General features: G+C 46.2%; 1 protein-coding gene across 1 annotated transcript in view; it reads left to right on the forward strand.

Moving 5' to 3' along the window:
• LOC138945764 (dynein axonemal heavy chain 2-like) overlaps positions 1–22,078 on the forward strand; it is a 218,479-nt gene that overhangs the window by 153,127 nt on the left and 43,274 nt on the right. Inside the window, exons 56-64 of the mRNA XM_070317273.1 lie at positions 1,471–1,610; positions 7,341–7,473; positions 8,445–8,590; positions 9,560–9,770; positions 11,597–11,713; positions 12,381–12,522; positions 17,849–18,135; positions 19,404–19,568; positions 20,234–20,359. Of these exons, the coding sequence (XP_070173374.1) occupies positions 1,471–1,610; positions 7,341–7,473; positions 8,445–8,590; positions 9,560–9,770; positions 11,597–11,713; positions 12,381–12,522; positions 17,849–18,135; positions 19,404–19,568; positions 20,234–20,359 (1,467 nt within the window). The remainder of the gene's footprint in view (positions 1–1,470; positions 1,611–7,340; positions 7,474–8,444; positions 8,591–9,559; positions 9,771–11,596; positions 11,714–12,380; positions 12,523–17,848; positions 18,136–19,403; positions 19,569–20,233; positions 20,360–22,078) is intronic.

The following is a 22,078-nucleotide window of genomic DNA, read 5'->3' on the forward strand; positions in this document are numbered from 1 at the left end:
ACAATGAATTTGATAAATTGAGCACAACAAGCAAAGCTTATCAACGTGCTCTCAGAAAGCAATATAATATTTGATTGGAATGAATGTTGGGATGATAAGGGGATTCGTAGAAGATGAAAGGAAGGAGGATATATATATACAAAAAAACTTGAGTCACACTTCAGTTTAAAGCCCCTCCAAGGAAAGACCCCCTCTGATAACAGACCTTGTTTCGCCAAGATTCTCTCTTTATAAAGCTTTAAAACATCCTCTATCCCTTTTCCTCTCGTGGCATGGGTTGGAAGGGCTAAGACTCTCTCCTGTATCAGACCTGACTTTCTCACATATTTAGAGGTCTCTAAAACAGAGGTTTCACTGCAGTTCGGTTCCCAGGCAGAGGACAACCCATTCTAGATTTACGTTCAATCGACTTTCTTTCTTTATTTGGTGTTTAACGTCGTTTTCAACCACGAAGGTTATATCGCGACGATTCAATCGACTGACTTTTTGTTGTTTCTGTGAGAAGAAAACTTAATGAGTAATAGGAGTGCAGACTTTCAGGGAAAAGGGAATTCCTGTTTCAATTGTAATTTTGCCTTTCAAGTTGGTAAATCTCACTTTTTTTTTGTTTTGTTGTATAGTTGCTTCAGCTTTGATTGAGCTATAGGGTTGTGTATGAAATTTGCATTTAGTCTTTCTTTTTCTTGCTGAGTGTATGTACAGTCTAGAGAGGAGACGGACATGGTGTGAGCTTGTCCACGGGGGTATATGAACATCTCAGTGGCAGGGGGATGGAAGCACTGACTTGCTAATGAGTGGGAGTGTGTATGCGCGTGGTGTGCACGAGGATGTATGCACGTGAGTGATATTTGTAAATGTGTATTATGATAATATCATCTTTGTATTTATATTATTGAAATTGTTATATCTCGATGTACAGAGCTAAGAGCATAGTTAAATTTGTAAAGCGGCGCTATATAAGCTATCTTTATTATTATTATTATATTACTTCGGCAAAATTGCCTTTGCAAAGTCTACTTCACGAAGCTTGCTGCATGAAGCTTTGGCATTGAATTTTTGATAAAAAGACTTTCCGAGTCTTGGCGAAGTCAAGTTGGAGCTGATGTAAGTGTGACAGGGAGACTACTGCGTCACCCTTCATAGCAGACTCTGTAGAGTTGTCTATCGGGCTATTTATAGCTCGAACAGCTAGACACCTGTGCATTGTAGAGTTGTGTTTGTGATGGGTCTAAGTGCCACTGTCTCCTTGTGTGTTCTTGGTTGTCTCTGTGCACCCATAACAGTTTTTATAGGGCTAAGAAATTAGCTCCAAAATCTCAATCCTGTTTGATTGGACTTCGCCTCCAAAGGTGATTGTAGCGTTCCGGCACTCGGTTACAATCATAAGGAAGGGCTTGAGGGTTGAGGGTTGAGGCTTGAGGGTTGAGACTTGAGGCTTGAGGCTTGAGGGTTGTACTGGTGGTGTTACAGATCAAGAGCACGCTGTCTGACATCTGCAAGAGAGAGGGGATCGAGGACAACTCGCAGGCCATCTACGCCTTCCTCGTGGAGCGAGTGCGGGCCAACCTGCACGTCGTGCTCTGCATGAGTCCTGTGGGCGAGGAGTTCAGGTTGGTTGGTTGGTTGGTGTCAGCAGTTACAGGAGTTCAGGTTGGTTGGTTGGTGTTAGCAGTTACAGGAGTTCAGGTTGGTTGGTGTCAGCAGTTACAGGAGTTCTGGTTGGTTGGTTGGTTGGTGTCAGCAGTTACAGGAGTTCAGGTTGGTTGGTTGGTTGGTGTTAGCAGTTACAGGAGTTCAGGTTGGTTGGTTGGTTGGTGTTAGCAGTTACAGGAGTTCAGGTTGGTTGGTTGGTTGGTGTTAGCAGTTACAGGAGTTCAGGTCACACACTGGCTTGCAATTCTGTTAAACAAAAAGAGGACACAGCAGTAACCAGATTAGTATTTTCTGTCTTTCAATTCATCATGTTCAGGCTGCACAGGCCTCCAAATATATGAGGGATATTAATAGGCTGTGCAATAAATGACAACAACCACTCTCTACTTGTCACTCTCTTCCACTCATCACTCTCTCTTGTACTGCCCATTCTGTCTACTCCTCGCTGTCTCTTTTACTCGCCACTCTCTAGTATTTGTCACTCTTTCTTCTTCTCATCACTCTCTCCTGTACTGCCCGTTTTGTCTGCTACTCCTCGCTGTCTCCTTTACTCGTCACTCTTTCTTCTTCTCATCACTCTCTCCTGTACTGCCCGTTTTGTCTGCTACTCCTCGCTGTCTCCTTTACTCGTCACTCTTTCTTCTTCTCATCACTCTCTCCTGTACTGCCCGTTTTGTCTGCTACTCCTCACTGTCTTCTTTACTCGTCACTCTCTATTATTCGTCACTCTTTCTTCTACTACTCACGCCCTCCTGCCCCTCGCTCTCTTCTACTACTCACGCCCTCCTGCCCCTCGCTCTCTTCTACTCCTCACGCCCTCCTGCCCCTCGCTCTCTTCTACTACTCACGCCCTCCTGCCCCTCGCTCCCTTCTACTACTCACGCCCTCCTGCCCCTCGCTCTCTTCTACTACTCACGCCCTCCTGCCCCTCGCTCTCTTCTACTACTCACGCCCTCCTGCCCCTCGCTCTCTTCTACTCCTCACGCCCTCCTGCCCCTCGCTCTCTTCTACTACTCACGCCCTCCTGCCCCTCGCTCCCTTCTACTACTCACGCCCTCCTGCCCCTCGCTCTCTTCTACTACTCACGCCCTCCTGCCCCTCGCTCTCTTCTACTACTCACGCCCTCCTGCCCCTCGCTCCCTTCTACTACTCACGTCCTCCTGCCCCTCGCTCTCTTCTACTACTCACGCCCTCCTGCCCCTCGCTCTCTTCTACTCCTCACGCCCTCCTGCCCCTCGCTCTCTTCTACTACTCACGCCCTCCTGCCCCTCGCTCCCTTCTACTACTCACGCCCTCCTGCCCCTCGCTCTCTTCTACTACTCACGCCCTCCTGCCCCTCGCTCTCTTCTACTACTCACGCCCTCCTGCCCCTCGCTCCCTTCTACTACTCACGCCCTCCTGCCCCTCGCTCTCTTCTACTACTCACGCCCTCCTGCCCCTCGCTCTCTTCTACTACTCACGCCCTCCTGCCCCTCGCTCTCTTCTACTCCTCACGCCCTCCTGCCCCTCGCTCTCTTCTACTCCTCGCGCCCTCCTGCCCCTCGCTCTCTTCTACTCCTCACGCCCTCCTGCCCCTCGCTCTCTTCTACTACTCACGCCCTCCTGCCCCTCGCTCTCTTCTACTACTCACGCCCTCCTGCCCCTCGCTCTCTTCTACTACTCACGCCCTCCTGCCCCTCGCTCTCTTCTACTACTCACGCCCTCCTGCCCCTCGCTCTCTTCTACTCCTCGCGCCCTCCTGCCCCTCGCTCTCTTCTACTCGTCACGCCCTCCTGCCCCTCGCTCTCTTCTACTCGTCACGCCCTCCTGCCCCTCGCTCTCTTCTACTCCTCGCGCCCTCCTGCCCCTCGCTCTCTTCTACTCGTCACGCCCTCCTGCCCCTCGCTCTCTTCTACTCGTCACGCCCTCCTGCCCCTCGCTCTCTTCTACTCCTCACGCCCTCCTGCCCCTCGCTCTCTTCTACTACTCACGCCCTCCTGCCCCTCGCTCTCTTCTACTACTCACGCCCTCCTGCCCCTCGCTCTCTTCTACTCCTCGCGCCCTCCTGCCCCTCGCTCTCTTCTACTCGTCACGCCCTCCTGCCCCTCGCTCTCTTCTACTACTCACGCCCTCCTGCCCCTCGCTCTCTTCTACTCCTCACGCCCTCCTGCCCCTCGCTCTCTTCTACTACTCACGCCCTCCTGCCCCTCGCTCTCTTCTACTACTCACGCCCTCCTGCCCCTCGCTCTCTTCTACTACTCACGCCCTCCTGCCCCTCGCTCCCTTCTACTACTCACGCCCTCCTGCCCCTCGCTCTCTTCTACTACTCACGCCCTCCTGCCCCTCGCTCTCTTCTACTACTCACGCCCTCCTGCCCCTCGCTCCCTTCTACTACTCACGCCCTCCTGCCCCTCGCTCTCTTCTACTACTCACGCCCTCCTGCCCCTCGCTCTCTTCTACTACTCACGCCCTCCTGCCCCTCGCTCTCTTCTACTACTCACGCCCTCCTGCCCCTCGCTCTTTTCTACTACTCACACCCTCCTGCCCCTCGCTCTCTTCTACTACTCACGCCCTCCTGCCCCTCGCTCTCTTCTACTCCTCACGCCCTCCTGCCCCTCGCTCTCTTCTACTACTCACGCCCTCCTGCCCCTCGCTCTCTTCTACTCCTCACGCCCTCCTGCCCCTCGCTCCCTTCTACTACTCACGCCCTCCTGCCCCTCGCTCCCTTCTACTACTCACGCCCTCCTGCCCCTCGCTCTCTTCTACTCCTCACGCCCTCCTGCCCCTCGCTCTCTTCTACTCCTCGCGCCCTCCTGCCCCTCGCTCTCTTCTACTCGTCACGCCCTCCTGCCCCTCGCTCTCTTCTACTACTCACGCCCTCCTGCCCCTCGCTCTCTTCTACTCCTCGCGCCCTCCTGCCCCTCGCTCTCTTCTACTACTCACGCCCTCCTGCCCCTCGCTCTCTTCTACTACTCACGCCCTCCTGCCCCTCGCTCTCTTCTACTCCTCGCGCCCTCCTGCCCCTCGCTCTCTTCTACTCGTCACGCCCTCCTGCCCCTCGCTCTCTTCTACTACTCACGCCCTCCTGCCCCTCGCTCTCTTCTACTACTCACGCCCTCCTGCCCCTCTTCTACTCGTCTCATTATCTCTGCTACTCCTCACTCCTCATTCTCTTTTTTGGCCTCAATCTCGGGTTAATGTTGATGACCCAAATATCCCGAGAAAGCGGCGTACGGCTGCCTGATTGGCACTGTAAAAACGGTCATACACGTAAAAACCCACTCGTGCAAAAACAAGAGTGAACGTGGGAGTTTCAGCCCATTAACGAAGAAGAAGATGACCCCAAGACCATTTTCAATGACCACCTGTCTGCTTCACGTTCTCTTTGAGAAACTGTATCCACCTGTACCTGTTGTTGGTAAACCGCACAACCACATTGTGGTTCCACGATGTAAGCTTACATTTGTTTGTTTTTACATTTAGTCAAGTTTTGACTAAATGTTTTAACATAGAGGGGGAATCGAAACGAGGGTCGTGGTGTATGTGTGTGTGTGCGTGCGTGTGTGCGTGCGTGTGTGCGTGCGTGTAGAGCGATTCAGACCAAACTACTGGACCGATCTTTATGAAATTTGACATGAGAGTTCCTGGGTATGATATCCCCGAATATTTTTTTTATTTTTTTGATAAATGTCTTTGATGACGTCATATCCGGCTTTTCGCGAAAGTTGAGGCGGCACTGTCACGCTCTCATTTTTCAACCAAATTGGTTGAAATTTTGGTCAAGTAGTCTTCGACGAAGCCCGGACTTCGGTATTGCATTTCAGCTTGGTGGCTCAAAAATTAGTTAATGACTTTGGTCATTAAAAATCAGAAAATTTAATTTTTATTTTTATTTTTATCAAACGATCCAAATTTACGTTCATCTTATTCTCCATCATTTGCTGATTCCAAAAACATATAAATATGTTATATTTGGATTAAAAACAAGCTCTGAAAATTAAATATATAAAAATTATTATCAAAATTAAATTTTCGAAATCAATTTAAAAACACTTTCATCTTATTCCTTGTCGGTTTCTGATTCCAAAAACATATAGATATGATATGTTTGGATTAAAAACACGCTCAGAAAGTTAAAACAAAGAGAGGTACAGAAAAGCGTGCTATCCTTCTCAGCGCAAGTACTACTCCGCTCTTCTTGTCAATTTCACTGCCTTTGCCTTTGCCTTTGCTGTGAGCGGTGGACTGACGATGCTGTCTTGCTGCGTTGCATTTCGTTCAGTTTCATTCTGTGAGTTCGACAGTTACTTGACTAAATGTTGTATTTTCGCCTTACGCGACTTGTTCTTCTTCTTCTTTTTTTTTGCTTAACGCCCAGCCGACCACGAAGCACCATATCAGGGCGGTGCTGCTTTGACATATAACGTGCGCCACACACAAGACAGAAGTCGCAGCACAGGCTTCATGTCTCACCCAGTCACATTATTCTGACACCGGACCAACCAGTCCTAGCACTAACCCCATAATGCCAGACGCCAGGCGTCTTAGGTATGACCTGGCCGGGGTTCGAACCCACGACCTCCTGATCACGGGGCGGACGCCTTACCACTAGGCCAACCGTGCCAGTCTAAGCTTACATAGACTGTGTATCTTTTCACAAACCGTATCCACATGTACCCAGCGTTCGTCAACTGATTGACCATAGTGTGGTTACACGATGTACATAGTTTATGTTGTTTTTCAGAAACCGTATCACGATGTACATAGTCTGTGTATTTTTGTTTTCAGAAACCGTATCCACATGTACCCAACGTTCGTCAACTGATTGACCACAGTGTGGTTACACGATGTACATAGTTTATGTTGTTTTTTCAGAAACCGTATCACGATGTACATAGTTTATGTTGTTTTTCAGAAACCGTATCACGATGTACATAGGGCAAAAAAAAATAAAAAATAGGGGTGTGGTTAAGGTAACATAGCCCCCCCCCCAAAAAAGGTAGGAAGGTAGGCAATCACTTTTTTTTTTTAAACTTTTGTTATCTAATGTGTACAAATTAAACCTACTTGACAGGGAAATAAGTGTGCGACTCGAGCGCTTTCGCTTTCATTGCGTTTTCTGCACTGGTTTTTTATTTTTTTATTTTTGACAAATGTAATAAAAAGTTATAGGGTCGGCCCCTAAAAATAGGGTAGGTCGGGTTACCGTAACAACACCTATTTCTTTTTTTAGGCCTAGTACATGTTGTTTTTCAGAAACCGTATCACGATGTACATAGTTTATGTTGTTTTTCAGAAACCGTGTCACGATGTACATAGTCCATGTTGTTTTTCAGAAACCGTATCACGATGTACATAGTTTATGTTGTTTTTCAGAAACCGTATCACGATGTACATAGTCCATGTTGTTTTTCAGAAACCGTATCACGATGTACATAGTCCATGTTGTTTTTCAGAAACCGTATCACGATGTACATAGTCCATGTTGTTTTTCAGAAACCGTATCACGATGTACATAGTCCATGTTGTTTTTCAGAAACCGTATCCGCTTGTACCCAGCGTTCGTCATCTGATTGACCATAGTGTGGTTCCGCGATGTACTTAGTCCATGTTGTTTTTCAGAAAACGTATCCGCATGTACCCGGCGTTCGTCAATTGCACGACCATAGTGTGGTTCCACGATGTACATAGTCCATGTTGTTTTTCAGAAACCGTATCCGCATGTACCCGGCGTTCGTCAATTGCACGACCATAGTGTGGTTCCACGAGTGGCCGCTGGACGCTTTGCTAGAAGTGGCTGACCGCTACCTCTCCGACATGGACCTCGGCGGTGAAGATGAGGTCAGTGTCTTCTTCTTTTTTCTCAGTCCTACCTGTATGAACGATTCATCTTCTCAGTCCTACCTGTATGAACGATTCATCTTCTCAGTCCTACCTGTATGAACGATTCATCTTCTCAGTCCTTCCTGTATGAACGATTCATCTTCTCAGTCCTACCTGTATGAACGATTCATCTTCTCAGTCCTTCCTGTATGAACGATTCATCTTCTCAGTCCTACCTGTATGAACGATTCATCTTCTCAGTCCTACCTGTATGAACGATTCATCTTCTCAGTCTTTCCTGTATGAACGATTCATCAAACGATCTCAGGTCTGCTCAGGTTTTTGTGTGGAAGAAGATATGCAAAAGCCTAGGCACATATTTATGTTTGTGTTGATACATGTGTGTGTGTGTGTGTGTGTGTGTGTGTGTGTGTGTGTGTGTGTGTGTGTGTGTGTGTGTGTGGAATTAGGGGAGTACCTGGGCTGTACTATTTTCTTTTCCATCTTTGTTTTGTTACTAGGATCAGTGACATTAAACGTGTGAGGTGGCTTGTCATCAGACCAGCTTTTTGTCTGTCCGAGGGGTAACATGTCGTCTTCTGTTTTATCTTTATTGACCAAGGCCTAAGGCCGACGTTGATAAAGATGTAACATTAAAATGTGTTTGGTGGCTTGTCGTCCGAGGAGGGCCATGTCGTCTTCTGTTTCATCTTCTTGTTCTTCTTCATCTTCTTGTTCTTGTTCTTTTGAGTTCGTGGGCCACGACTCCCACGCACACTCATAGGCACGAGTGGGCTTTTACGTAGAGGGCCGCTTTTCCTGCGACATTTATATAGGCAGTTGTACTCTGATATATTGGAAGGGGGGGGGGGGGGGGTAGAGCTGAATGCAATCAACATCGGTACGACTGGTCAGTTGACGGTTTCTTTTCCGACATTTTCACATCAAACGGGTTAAAACAGCGCTGACTGACATGCCTTTCCCTGCAGGAGAAGGTGAAACACTCCCTGGCGCACATATTTGGCATCATGCACAAGTCGGTATCCGACTACTCCACGCGCATGTTCAACGAGCTCAAACGTCAGAACTACGTCACTCCCACCAACTACCTGGAGCTGGTGGCTGGATATAAAACGTAAGTCTCGGGAGCTCTTCCTTTCATTTCATTGGTTATCACAGTCATGTTGCACTTTTGATCGGGGTAAGGTGGTTCAGGGAAGGGCGGGGGTAACGAAGGTGAGTCGTGTGCACGCATTTGCTTTTCTTGTTCAAATATTGAAAAGGTCGATTTCGCTCGCAGACCAATATCTAAAAGAGCAACTCGTGTAAATATGGTACGACACAGCAAGTCATGTGGTATTCTCTATACATGGGTGACTGCATTTGACAAAGGAGAGTTGCTTGACTGCTAGACAAGATGACACATTCACATCTTTTTACACCCCCGGTATAGGGGTGTGTATAGGTTTCGGTCGATGTGTTTGTTTGTGTGTTTGTGTGTTTGTGTTCGCATATAGATCTCAAGAATGAACGGACCGATCGTCACTAAACTTGGTGAACAGGTTCTATACATTCCTGAGACGGTCCTTACAAAAATTGGGACCAGTCAAACACACGGTTAGGGAGTTATTGGTGGATTAAGATTCTACAAGGACTTATAGAGAAACATCTTCATGGTCAAAGGGAAATAACCTTCTCAGTTGGTGGCAGTGAGAATGGGTGCAGTGAGAATAGTTATTTCCCTTTGACCAACGGGGGTGTTTTTCCTACCTCGAAGGAATGTCTTGTTTTTATTAAACATGTTCTGTAAATTCCCAATTTTGATCATAACGTAAGAATTCGTGTTAAGCCTGTAACGTGTATATAGTCCTGTGAATAGTTTTTCTGCCTTTTTAAAATTTATTTTTTAACTTTTATGTTTATCTTTTGTAAATGTTTTACGTGTGTATATATATATGTATATCAGATTAGAGCAGTCCCCCTCTGGGCGAGGGCTGGTTGAAAAGAAGCTCGTTTATATTGCTTACGCCACAACCCTCGTAACAAAAATTGTGATTTGATTTGATTTGATTTGATTTGAGAGAGGTGGGTGATCGGTGTGCAGTCTGTTCCACGAGAAGCGGGAGGAACTGAGGAAGGAGAGAGACAAGCTGGCCAACGGACTCAGCAAGATCGACGACACCAGGGTCAAGGTGGTGTCGATGTCCGTCGAGCTTGAGGAAGCCAAGGTCAAGGTCTTGGAGTTCCAGAAACAGTGCGACGAGTACCTCCTCGTCCTCGTGCAGCAGAAACACGAGGCTGACGAACAGCAGAAGGTGAACACTGTCGCGCACGCGCGCGCTTGTGTGTGTGTGTGTGTGTGTGTGTGTGTGTGTGTGTGTGTGTGTGCGTGTGTGTGTGTATGTGTGTGTGTGTGTCTATGTGTGTACGTGTGTATGTGTGTCAGTGTGTGTGTGTATGTGTGTCTGTGTGTATGGATGTGTGTGTGTATGTGTGGATGTGTGTGTGTGTATGTGTGTGTGTGTGTGGTGTGTGTGTGTGTGTGGATGTATGTGTGTGTGTGTGTGCGTGTGTCTGTGTGTGTGTGTCTGTGTGTGTGTGTATGTGTATGTGTGTCTGTGTGTGTCTGTGTGTGTGTGTCTGTGTCTGTGTGTGTGTGTCTGTGTGTGTGTGTGTCTGTGCGTGTGTGTCTGTGTGTGTCTGTCTGTGCGTGTGTGTCTGTGTGTGTGGATGTGTGTGTGTGTGTCTGTGTGCGTGTGTCTGTGTGTGTGTATCTGTGTGTGCGTGTGTGTATGTGTGTGTGTGTCTATGTGTGTGCGTGTGTCTGTGTGCGTGTGTGTGTGTGTGTGTCTCTGTGTCTGTGTGTGTCTGTGTGTGTGTGTCTGTGTCTGTCTGTGTGTGTGTGTCTGTGTGTGTGTGTGTGTCTGTGTGTGTGTGTCTGTGTGTGTGTGTGTGTGTGTCTGTGTGTGTGTGTATCTGTGTGTGTCTGTGTGTGTCTGTGTGTGTGTGTGTGTGTCTGTGTGTGTGTGTCTGTGTGTGTGTGTCTGTCTGTGTGTGTCTCTGTGTGTGTGTCTGTGTGTGTGTGTCTGTGTGTGTCTGTGTGTGTGTGTCTGTGTCTGTGTGTCTGTGTCTGTGTGTCTGTGTGTGTGTCTGTGTGTGTGTGTGTGTGTGTGTGTGTGTGTGTGTGCGTGTCTGTGTGTGTGTCTGTGAAGAGTATCTCGTTGTCCCCGTGCAGCAGAAACACAAGGCTGAAGGTGAAGTCTTCTCGAGATTCCGTGAACAGCTTTGACTCTCTCTGTACCTACAAGTCCTTTCTTTCCCTTTTTGCATTCGCGAGCTGCAACTTACACGTGCTATCACTTGTTTTCACGAGTGTGCTTGCACATAGATGACCGTTGTCATACCCTGTTTTGGGGAGGATGACATGCTTGAGATTTCGTGCTTCTATAACACACCGAACTCTGACACGGATTGCAGGATTGCTTTTGTGCGTATTTGATCTTGTGCTTGTGTGAAATGAGATATGGCACTGGCAGGTCAGCGCATATTCATAAGCCAACATGGGGGATTGGACAAATCTCTACCCTTAGTCTGGTATGTCCTTACCACTATAGCCTACTGCGCCCGTCTCCCTTCCTCTCCGTCTTTGCAGGTTTTGACGGAGTGTGCACTGTGCAGACAGTGTGATAGAAACCAGGAAGTGAAAAGAAGAGCTTAATGCTATACCTTGACAAGGTTAATAGACGAATTCTGGAAATAACTCCATCGGATTTTTATGGGTTGTGAAAGAGTTAATACTCTTGTTTTTAGCGAGGCAAGCCTTTTACACGTGCTCCTTGTCTACGTGTTTCAGACACACCCATCGCTAGTGACTCGCCTTTAATATGTCACGTGGGAAAGTTTGCCTCACTAAAAGTAAGAGTATTCACTCTTTGACAACTCATACAAACCCGAGTTATTGCCAGAGTTTGTCTATTGCAAACTTAGTGAGTTCTCAAAGAATATCATGCATATGTAGGCCTATTGGACAGTTTACCATTCGTTTGTTGTAATATTAGGAAGAGAAGGAATAGAATCGGAAGATGAATAATACGAACAAAACGAAAGAAGGACAAACAAGAGACAAGTGTGTTTGATGCAGGCTGTGACAGTGACGAGCGCACGTATCCGCGAGGAAGGCAAGAAGTGCAAGGAAATGGCGGACGCTGCACAGGCCGACTTGGATTTGGCCCTTCCCACACTTCAGCTTGCTCTCGAGGTGGGTTGTCTACAACGCTGTCAACTCTTTAAGACACATGTACCTTTTTGGGGGCCCTTCAAGGCGTTTTATTATACAAGCCGCAGCCCCGCATGGACCTTATTTTGGGCCCTACCAGCCGTTTTATCATACAAGCCGCAGCCCCGCATTTTTTGTTTTACACATAAATGGCAAAAGTCCATAAATTATGCGCAATTAAAACGAATTACGGAATGGGAGGGGACGATGGCGATCTTACCACCATAGACCATGGACAGCAGAATCAGTGACTTAACATGTTTGTTCCTGGAAATGTACAGCAAGTTTCAGCCGTTGGGTAACCTCCCTTCCTTCCCGTATAAACCATCACGTCTGTCCAGGCCCCGCGTGCGATGAGAGAATCTGTCTACTTGGATACGTACATTGGAAGCCGCCTTTTAGGAACTAAACAAATCGGGGAAAAAAAGCTGGTCTGTCAACAACCCATCAAACATCTTATAATATTGTTGTTGTTGTTGTTGTTGTTGATGACACTGGATTGACATGTTGCGACGCGTGCAGGCCCTGGAGAGTCTGAACAAGAAGAACATGACGGATAATAAAATGTTATATTGTTGTTGTTGTTGTTGTTGTTGTTGTTGTTGTTGTTGTTGACACTGGATTGACATGTCGCCGGCGACGCGTGCAGGCCCTGGAGAGTCTGAACAAGAAGGACATGACGGAGATCAAGTCGTACGGACGTCCTCCCCCGCTGGTGGAGAAAGTGATGAACGCCGTCATGATCCTCAGGCACGCCGAACCGTCCTGGGCCGAGTCCAAGAAACAGCTAGGTGAGATTCACGATTCCTAGTTAACTCAGGCAGTGTGCATCGGGAAGTTCCCAGTTGGATAGGACACAAGGACTGGTTCGATTGGTAGAAATCTGAAACAAATGTCATATTACCAATCCGCCCAAGCGCTTGCGTCCCTACTAGTTGGGCGTTGTATCGTTCACACCTGCCCTGGGCTGACGTGTACGAAGGGAAACTGGGTGCCACCCAAATGGGTGGTACGCAGACGCGGGGTTAGATCGGTTGAAATTGAGTTTCGTTGTGATTTCAACCAATCAGACCCTACGGCTTGTTCCCACCGAGTTGGGTGGCATCCAATTTCCCTTCGTGTACGTTAGGTTTGGTCTTCTAACAAGAATTGATTTTCTGGGACAAATTTCTGTATCGAAATTTCCATGCACAATTAGGCATTTCTTTGCATTTCATTTTCCCCCAACGTGAAAAAGCTCGACAGCTGTGCCAAATTGCACGAGGGCAAAAGTTTTGGTGATGTAAAATGTGCGTTTCGGTGACTGCTTGTGGTGATGTAAAATGTGCGTCTCGGTGACTGCTTGTGCCAAACGGCATCCCTGCTGTTCAGCAGGAGACAGATAAGTGGAAAAGCTGTTCGTTGGGAAAGAAGGAGGAAAGGGGAGAAGGAAGGGAAGGAAATAATCAAACCTGCTATGGGCATTACAGATGGTGTGTCTCATGAAGTGCTTGATAAGCTTCATGGTTTTGTGACTCACATGCGAAGCAAAAGTGAGTCTATGTACTCATTCAAGTCGTCCGTCCGGAAAACTTTAACGTTGGATATTTCTTGGACACTATTCAGTCTATCAGTACCAAATTTGGCAAGATGGTGTATGATGGCAATGCCCCAAAAAACATACATAGCATCTTGACCTTGCTTCAAGGTCAAGGTCGCAGGGGCCATAAATGTTGCCTAAAAACAGCTATTTTTCACATTTTTCCCATTTTCTCTGAAGTTTTTGAGATTCAATACCTCACCTATATATGATATATAGGGCAAAGTAAGCCCCATCTTTTGATACCAGTTTGGTTTACCTTGCTTCAAGGTCAAGGCCACAGGAGCTCTTCAAAGTTGGATTGTATACATATTTTGAAGTGACCTTGACCCTGAACTATGGAAGATAACTGTTTCAAACTTAAAAATTATGTGGGGCACATGTTATGCTTTCATCATGAGACACATTTGGTCACATATGATCAAGGTCAAGGTCACTTTGACCCTTATGAAATGTGACCAAAATAAGGTAGTGAACCACTAAAAGTGACCATATCTCATGGTAGAAAGAGCCAATAAGCACCATTGTACTTCCTATGTCTTGAATTAACAGCTTTGTGTTGCATGACCTTGGATGACCTTGACCTTGGGTCAAGGTCACATGTATTGTGGTAGGAAAAATGTGTAAAGCAGTTCTTAGTGTATGGTGTCATTGCTAGGTTTAGTTATTTGACCTTGACCCTGAAGGTCAAGGTCATGTAAAGGTCAAGGTCAAGCATGTGAGTCGTATGGGCTTTGCCCTTCTTGTGTGAAATCATTTTAGGAGAAGAGGTGCCAAGACAAATAGAAAATGTTTGGAAATAGTGTCGGGTTTTGTATGGGTCGTTATAGAGTGAACAAGAAAATTGGTTGATTACAATCAACATGGCCGTTATAGAGTGAACAAGAAAATTGGTTGATTACAATCAACATGGCCGAAGCAATGTTTTCATAAAAGAAGCAGTATTGTACGGGCACATGTTGAATTTGGGTGACATGTGTTGCAGAGTATTTGAAAATCCGTAGGCATAAAAACATGCAAAGAAGAGTGATAGGTCCCTGTTGTGAATATAGTCAAGTGGATAAATTGATTACTTATGTTTCACACTAGTTTTGCTGTTACAGCAGTCACTCTCATGAACGGACACCCTTGGGCCAGTGCAAACCTGTCCGTACATTGCAGGTGGCCGGTCACGGGAGAGTCCCCCCCCCCCCCCCATCACACACATTCAGGCACACTGACGGACTGAGTGAGTCTTTGCTACTGGTGAACGAGCTCTACTTGTCCTAAAACAATAAGGTCAAACTACTTCAACTTATAACTGAAAGGAAAAAAACTGTCCTGTAAAAATGACGTTAAATCAACGGTGTCAGAAAAAGAGGGATAAAAGAAATCCTTGAATTCCTGAGGATACAGGCACCCCATGAAAGCAGCCACGAACATACTCACAGAGGCACACATGCTTGTGCAGATACTTTGCAAAAATATGAATTTAAAACCTGCATATGTGGTAATTTCTTTTGTGTGTGTGTGGCTTTATTGAATACTTCAGGCAGTGACTTTTTTCTGTCCAGTTTTCTCTTTCGTCTCTCTTACCCCTCGCTTACCCACCCCCACCCCTTTACCCTCCACTCCCTTTACCCAGCCCCGACAGCACAAATTTGTAATCTGCAAGGCAGAGTACACATTTTTTAAAAGGAAGACTACTCCTCTTCAATTATATCCAGAGATCTTCCAGCTGTCTCCACCATAAGCTAAGTGGTCGAGTCTTATACCCCCTTTCCACACAACCGTTCTTGGTCCCGTTCCCGTACCGACCAAGGAACGGTGCGGGCACGGGAGGGATCGGGATAGAACCGCAATGAACGTAACTGATCGTTAACGGAACTGCTTTGAACGGTAGGGTCGGTAGGGACGGCTGAGTTTGGGCTGCATGTTCAAATTTTTAGCCGTTCCCCTCCCGATCAGAATGAACGGTAATGGAACCTCAACCCATCGGTAACGGAACGCTTGGATCGTTAAAGGAACTTAAAACAACGGTAACGCAACGGTAGCGCTCTCACACACTGAGTTGTCATACCCGCATTCCACACATCCGTTCCAGGTCCCGTTCCCTTACCGACCAAGGACGGCTGCCACTATGGTCAGACGCTGCTGAAAGATGCAAACAACGGCCGTTTGCGCAGCGTTCCATTGTTGTGGCAGCATTCCTTGGTTGGTACGGGAACGGGACAAAGAACGGTTGTGTGGAATGGGGGTATAACTTTTGACACCGACAAACTGAAGAATGAACAGATCTATGAGGTAACCGTCTCAATGGTCCAGGCTCAGGAAACAAAGAGTATATATGGCCTGGGGCGATTGTACCTTCCGCTCTTCGTGTCCGATAGACAAGGACAATAAATAGTAGAGCATAGTGCAATTTCATGTTGGGATCTTCTCCACTGAAAGCTATAGCCCAAAGACTGAAGACCAAAGTGCTTTACCCCACTTCTGACCCGAATCACCCCCCTCCTGCTAGGTACACGTGCACTCAAGTTAACCTCTGCTTTGACCTGTGTGCCAGGAGTCAGATGAGAGAGAGAGCAAGAGCGAGAGCGAGAGAGAGAGAGACACACACTCACATAGACAGAGACAGACATAGAAAGACAGAAGCGGAGAGACTCAGAGGGAGACACAGACAAAGACATACAGAGAGAGAGAGAGAGAGAGAGAGAGAGAGAGAGAGAGAGAGAGAGAGAGAGAGAGAGAGAGAGAGAGAGAGAGAGAGAGAGAGAGAGAGAGAGAGAGAGAAAACTGAAACTGATTTCGTGAGAACGGTAACAAAACGAGACATGTCACCTCTCCGAATGCATTCAAATAGATGACCGCTCCTGCGGCCATCAATAATCTTGCTTTTAGTGAGTCAAACTTTCCAATGTGACATTAAAGGCCAGTCACTATCGAGGGGTGTGCCTGAAACACATGGACAAGGAGCTCGTGTATAGAAAATGCCTGACTAGAGTATTCCCTCTCTTACAAACCATACAAACCCGACATAGTTATTTCGCTAGTTTGTCTATTATACTTGCTCCTGGCCTCAGCAAACCTGTTTCACATTAATTCCTTTTTGCTGATATACAACTGCACTTTACCATGCCAAAATGCTGTAGGTGGGCCGGGTATCTAAATTACAATTACACTCGACTTGCCAAAAATGTTTCACATAGATGAGTAGAAAACCTGCTCTATTTCGAGGTGACACGAACTTTCTGCAGCAGCTGATGGACTTTGTCAAGAACAACACATTACACAAACTGTATTTGAAAACCTGCCCTGTTTGCAGGTGACACAAACTCAACAAAAACAACATCATCTGAAACAAAAACATCATCTTTATTTAAAAAAATTTTTTGAGTCACTTGAGAAAAAGTGACTCTATGTAATCGGTCAGTGTTAGTCTGTCCGGCCGGCCGTCCGGCCGGCCGTCCGTAGACACCACCTTAACGTTGGACTTTTCTCGGAAACTATCAAAGCGATCGGGCTCATATTTTGTTTAGTCGTGACCTCCAATGACCTCTACACTTTAACGATGGTTTCGTTGACCTTTGACCTTTTTCAAGGTCACAGGTCAGCGTCAAAGGAAAAATTAGACATTTTATATCTTTGACAAAGTTCATCGGATGTGATTGAAACTTTGTAGGATTATTCTTTACATCAAAGTATTTACATCTGTAGCCTTTTACGAACGTTATCAGAAAAACAAGGGAGATAACTAGCCTTTTCTGTTCGGCAACACACAACTTAACGTTGGGCTTTTCTCGGAAACTATAAAAGTGACCGGGCTCAAATTTTATGTGAACGTGACTCATTGTGTTGTGAATAGCAATTTCTTCCTGTCCATCTGATGCCTCATATAATATTCAGAACTGCGAAAGTGACTCGATCGAGCGTTTGCTCTTCTTGTTAAACGTACCTTTAAATGAAATGTGGTCCTGTTTGCAGGTGACCCGAACTGCCAGCAGCAGCTGATGAACTTGTACAAGGGAATCCAAATTTTTTTTTAAAGAAGAAATTAACAAAAACAAAAAACATCATCTGGAACATAGACAAAATGATATAAAAAACAAGAACAACCAAACAATCTTTTTGCAGATGACACTTCCTGCAGAAGCTGATGAATTTTGACAAGGACAACATATTTGAAAGACAACCCTTTTTCTGAAAAACTGTGCTGTTTGCATGTGACTCGAACTCAACACAGACAACATTATCTGGAACAAAGACAATATCCTCTGAACAAAACTCCACCTTTTTTAAAACCTGTCCTGTTTGTAGGTGACCCGAACTCAACAAAGACAACATCCTCTGAACAAAACCCACCTTATTTGAAAACCTGTCCTGTTTGCAGGTGACCAGAACTCAACACAGACAACATTATTCAGAAAAAAGACAACATCCTCTGAACAAACCCCACCTTTTTTTTTAAACTTGTCCTGTTTGCAGGTGAACAGAACTCAACAAAGACAACATCCTCTTGACAAAACCACACCTTATTTGTCAACCTGGCCTGTTTGCAGGTGACGCCAACTTCCTGCAGCAGCTGATGAACTTTGACAAGGACAACATCAGCGACAAGGTGCTGAAGAAGATCGGCAAGTACTGCGACGAGGCCGAGTTCGTGCCGGAGGTGATCGGACGCGTGTCCACGGCGGCCAAGTCGCTGTGCATGTGGGTACGAGCCATGGAGTCCTACGGCAGAATCTACCGCATCGTGGAGCCTAAGAGGCAGCGACTGGCCAAGGCCATGGCCACACTCAAGGAGAAGCAGGATATGCTGGCTGATGCTCAGGCCAGACTGGCCGAGGTGGGTTTTATACCACAGGGAGGTGGTGAGGGGGGGATGAGTGATCGGTTCTCGTTTTAAAATGTCTCTTCAACCTATTTGGGAGTCCAAACAACAACCTGCAATCGTGGAAAAAGGTTGAATCTCCTGGTAAATGCAATCTTAGCATTTAACCATGCAGAGGGAAGGGATGGTAAAGGTGTAATATCCCAGGTAAGACGCATTATCTACGTATAATTCAACGCTTGTGCTTACAGACGAAAATTAAGGCCTAACCTTCCAATGTTGACAATCTCTCAACACAAATGCGTATCATAACCGTACAAGTTGGAGTCTACTATGAATGTAAAACATTTCAATCACAACAAATTCTCCACAGCAATCGTTTCCTTGTCCCCGTTCAGCTAGGAGGCTCGGTAGCTCAGTTGGTCGAGCACTGGACCAGTGATCCGTGTGTCACGGGTTGGAATCGAGGCAGGGAGTGACACGGGTCAACTGCATGTGCAGACTCAGAGACGGTATTCATGTCACAACAATCTCGTGCAGACTCAGAGACGGTATTCATGTCACAACAATCTCGCGCAGACTCAGAGACGGTATTCATGTCACAACAATCTCGTGCTGACTCAGAGACGGTATTCATGTCACAACAATCTCGCGCAGACTCAGAGACGGTATTCATGTCACGACAATCTCGTGCAGACTCAGAGACGGTATTCATGTCACAACAATCTCGCGCAGACTCAGAGACGGTATTCATGTCACAACAATCTCGTGCAGACTCAGAGACGGTATTCATGTCACAACAATCTCGGGTCATTCTGCCAGGGCTGCAGGTAGCTGCATGGTTACACCCAAACACGCACACGCGTGGGTAGCGCGACTCTGTTGCTGCTGGCTTTCCGCTGGGAGGTAGCGACTGTGTCTTTTCACTGTAAAGCTGGAGGCGAAGATCGGCGACCTGACGCTGTTGTCAGAGGACTAGGTGGCGCAGGAGGTCTAACCTTCCAGTAACGACATTACACAGTCTCAACACTGAACTCTGTGTTATAACTGTTCACCTCGAGGGGAAGTTCGAAGAGCAGAAACTGTCGTACGAGGTGAAGCGTGCACAGAAGGTCTAACCTTTTAGTAACAACAGTACTAGTCTCCCCAACACTGAACTCTGTCTTATCACTGTACAACTCGATCGAGGCGAAGATCGAAGAGCTGAAACAGTCGTACAAAGAGAAGCTTGCTCAGAGGGTCTAACCTTCTAGTAACGACAACTCTGTGTTATCACTGTACAGCTAGAGGCGAAGATCGAGGAGCTGAAGATTTCGTACGAGGAGAAGCTGGCTCAGAAGGAGGAGCTGAAGAAGAAGGCTGATCATATGGAGCTGATGATGGACAGGGCGCGCCGCCTGGTGGAGGGACTGGCAGGGGAGCGCATCCGATGGATGCAGACCGTGCTGGTATGTAACCACGATAGATCTGAATGTGTGCTGAGGTCACCTTTTTAGGTTACTTTAGATCATCGGCGTCGTTATCGTCGTCGTCATCATCATCATCATCATCATCATCATCATCATCATCATCATCAATATCATCATCATCTGCATCATTGTTCTTGATGCGCTAAGGTCAGCTCTTATGTTACATCAGATCATCGGCATTGTTATTGTTGTCGTCGTCGTCATCATCATCATTTGCGTCCATGTTTTTGAACTCTCATGTGTACCCGAATTTCTTACAGGTGAACTGTTCTGTGAATGACGGTTTTCTTCCCCGCTTTTGAGGCACTCATACTCTGTTGTCAGAAGTATCCTCGTGTTCATATACATGTTCTGGTCAGTTGCGGCCACTGTTGATACCAAGGGACCATGCCCGTCTTTGATTTCATTGATCCCAAACCCGAGCTGTCTGTTTGCCCTTGGTAATGTCTGATACCGATGGTTTTAACAGGACCTAGAGAAACAGATGAGCTAGCAGCCCGGGGACCGTCTGATCGCTGCAGCCTTCATGTCCTACATATAGTGAGGTTTGTTGAGAGGGAATCATGATGACTTTGTGTGCCGATTTGAACTACGTGTACCGTTGTGTGCTGACAGAGAATTGTAACTGTCTTGTATGTTAACAGGACCTAGAGAAACAGATCAGCTACCTGCCTGGAGACTGTCTGATCGCGGCAGCCTTCATGTCATACATGGGGCCGTTCCTATCCGAGTACCGCGAGGAGATCACCAAGAAAGTCTGGATGATCGAGGTAAGGAGTCCCAACTACCGTCAGAGATCACAATAATCACCCCCTTTGGTTGTCAACGAATTCATTGTAAGATTATTTTGCAATAAACGCACTGGGCGTGGATGTTGGTTGGCTGGTGTGTGTGTGATTGTGTGTGTGTGTGTGTGTGTGTGTGTGTGTGTGTGTGTGTGTGTGTGTGTGTGTGTGTGAGCGTCTGTGTCTGTGTGCTTGTGTGTGTGTGATTGTGTGTGTGTGTGTGTGTGTGTGTGTGTGTGTGTGTGTGTGTGTGTGTGTGTGTTGGAAGGATGCTCCTGGTCTTGATACGCGCTCATGTGTTATTTATTCATGAACTTTTATATATCATGCTAGTGTGATTTTGTACGCACTAGTAATCTGAGGATATTTTATTGGTTCTAAGTTTAACTAAGATAGAGAGAGAGGGTGAGAGAGATAGAGTGTGTATGTGCGTGTGTGTGTGTGTGTGTGTGTGTGTGTGTGTGTGTGTGTGTGTGTGTGTGTGCCGTGAGATACTGTTTCAGGATTTTACATATGTAAATGTGTTTTAGTGCAGCTCTAAATTCTTAGTAAATGTGATACGGTTTAGTGTTGTTAGTTCTAAGTGCAATCCTTAACTCTTTGTAAATGTGATGTATTTTATGTCTGTGATCGCCTGACACTGCACGGCAATTTTCCTCGTTTTTATAAGGACAGTAACATTTTGAGTCTTGAGTCTTGAGTCTAGAGTCTTGAATGAGAGGTGATAGTGTTCCAAGACAGGTTCCGGATTCCGCATTGTATCCACGGCGGACCTCTGTGTCAACAGGGATTGTTTCTCTGGCAACGTGGAGGATATGGACTCCGTGTCTTTAAATTGCTGTCCCTTTATTCCCCATATCAAAAGCAAGAATGGTATGCTACTGGAACGTTGTCATTTATCAAAACAAGATATTCACAAGTACATCAACCTCATGGTCTTTATGGTGGACTGACAAGACAGATGAATGCAGTACATGTACAAACTTATTTCAGAAAGTGTTGATTGTGTTGAACAGTCTCTGGTAAGATGATCAGAGCTATCTTTCTTTTTTATTTGTATTAATTATATTTCTGATCTGAATGTGGGTTTTTTGGTGAGTTATTTTCTTCAACAAATGGTGTTATGAGCATGTAAAAACTTAGTTCAGAAAGTGTTGAATGTGTTGAACAGTCCCTGGTAAGAAAGGTCAGAGCGATCTTTTTTCATTTTATTTTTCATCATTATACTTTTTACATGAATCAATGTGGTTTTTTTGGTGAGTTTTTTTTCTTCAACAAACAGTGTTATTATGGGGGCGAGGACGCCCCCATTCTATACGGATAGTTTAGAGGTTGACCATGGGCAGCGCCATTTTGTTGTGAAATACGTCATCAGTTTGTGAGGGGTGAAGGCAACATTGTTCATCTGTAGAAAGTTGTGAAATCCGTCACCCTATGGGAGGGGTGACGTCAAAATTGGTCATCACAGAGTTTGTGTAACACAGGAAGTTGTGAAATACGTCACCCTATGGGAGGGGTGACGTCAAAATTGTTCAACAAAAACATGATATGTCGCATTGTGCAGGGTCAACTGCAACAAACTCAAACCGAGCCATTCATACCTAGCTGTATTTGAGAGACTTATATACCCGACATTTTTATTTCTTATTTTTAGCACAGGTGTAGGAAAAATCATGAACCAAAATGTTATTTATTTTCTAATTT

This window comes from Littorina saxatilis, linkage group LG13 (assembly GCF_037325665.1).
Source record: "Littorina saxatilis isolate snail1 linkage group LG13, US_GU_Lsax_2.0, whole genome shotgun sequence".
Taxonomy (NCBI): Eukaryota; Metazoa; Mollusca; class Gastropoda; order Littorinimorpha; family Littorinidae; genus Littorina; species Littorina saxatilis.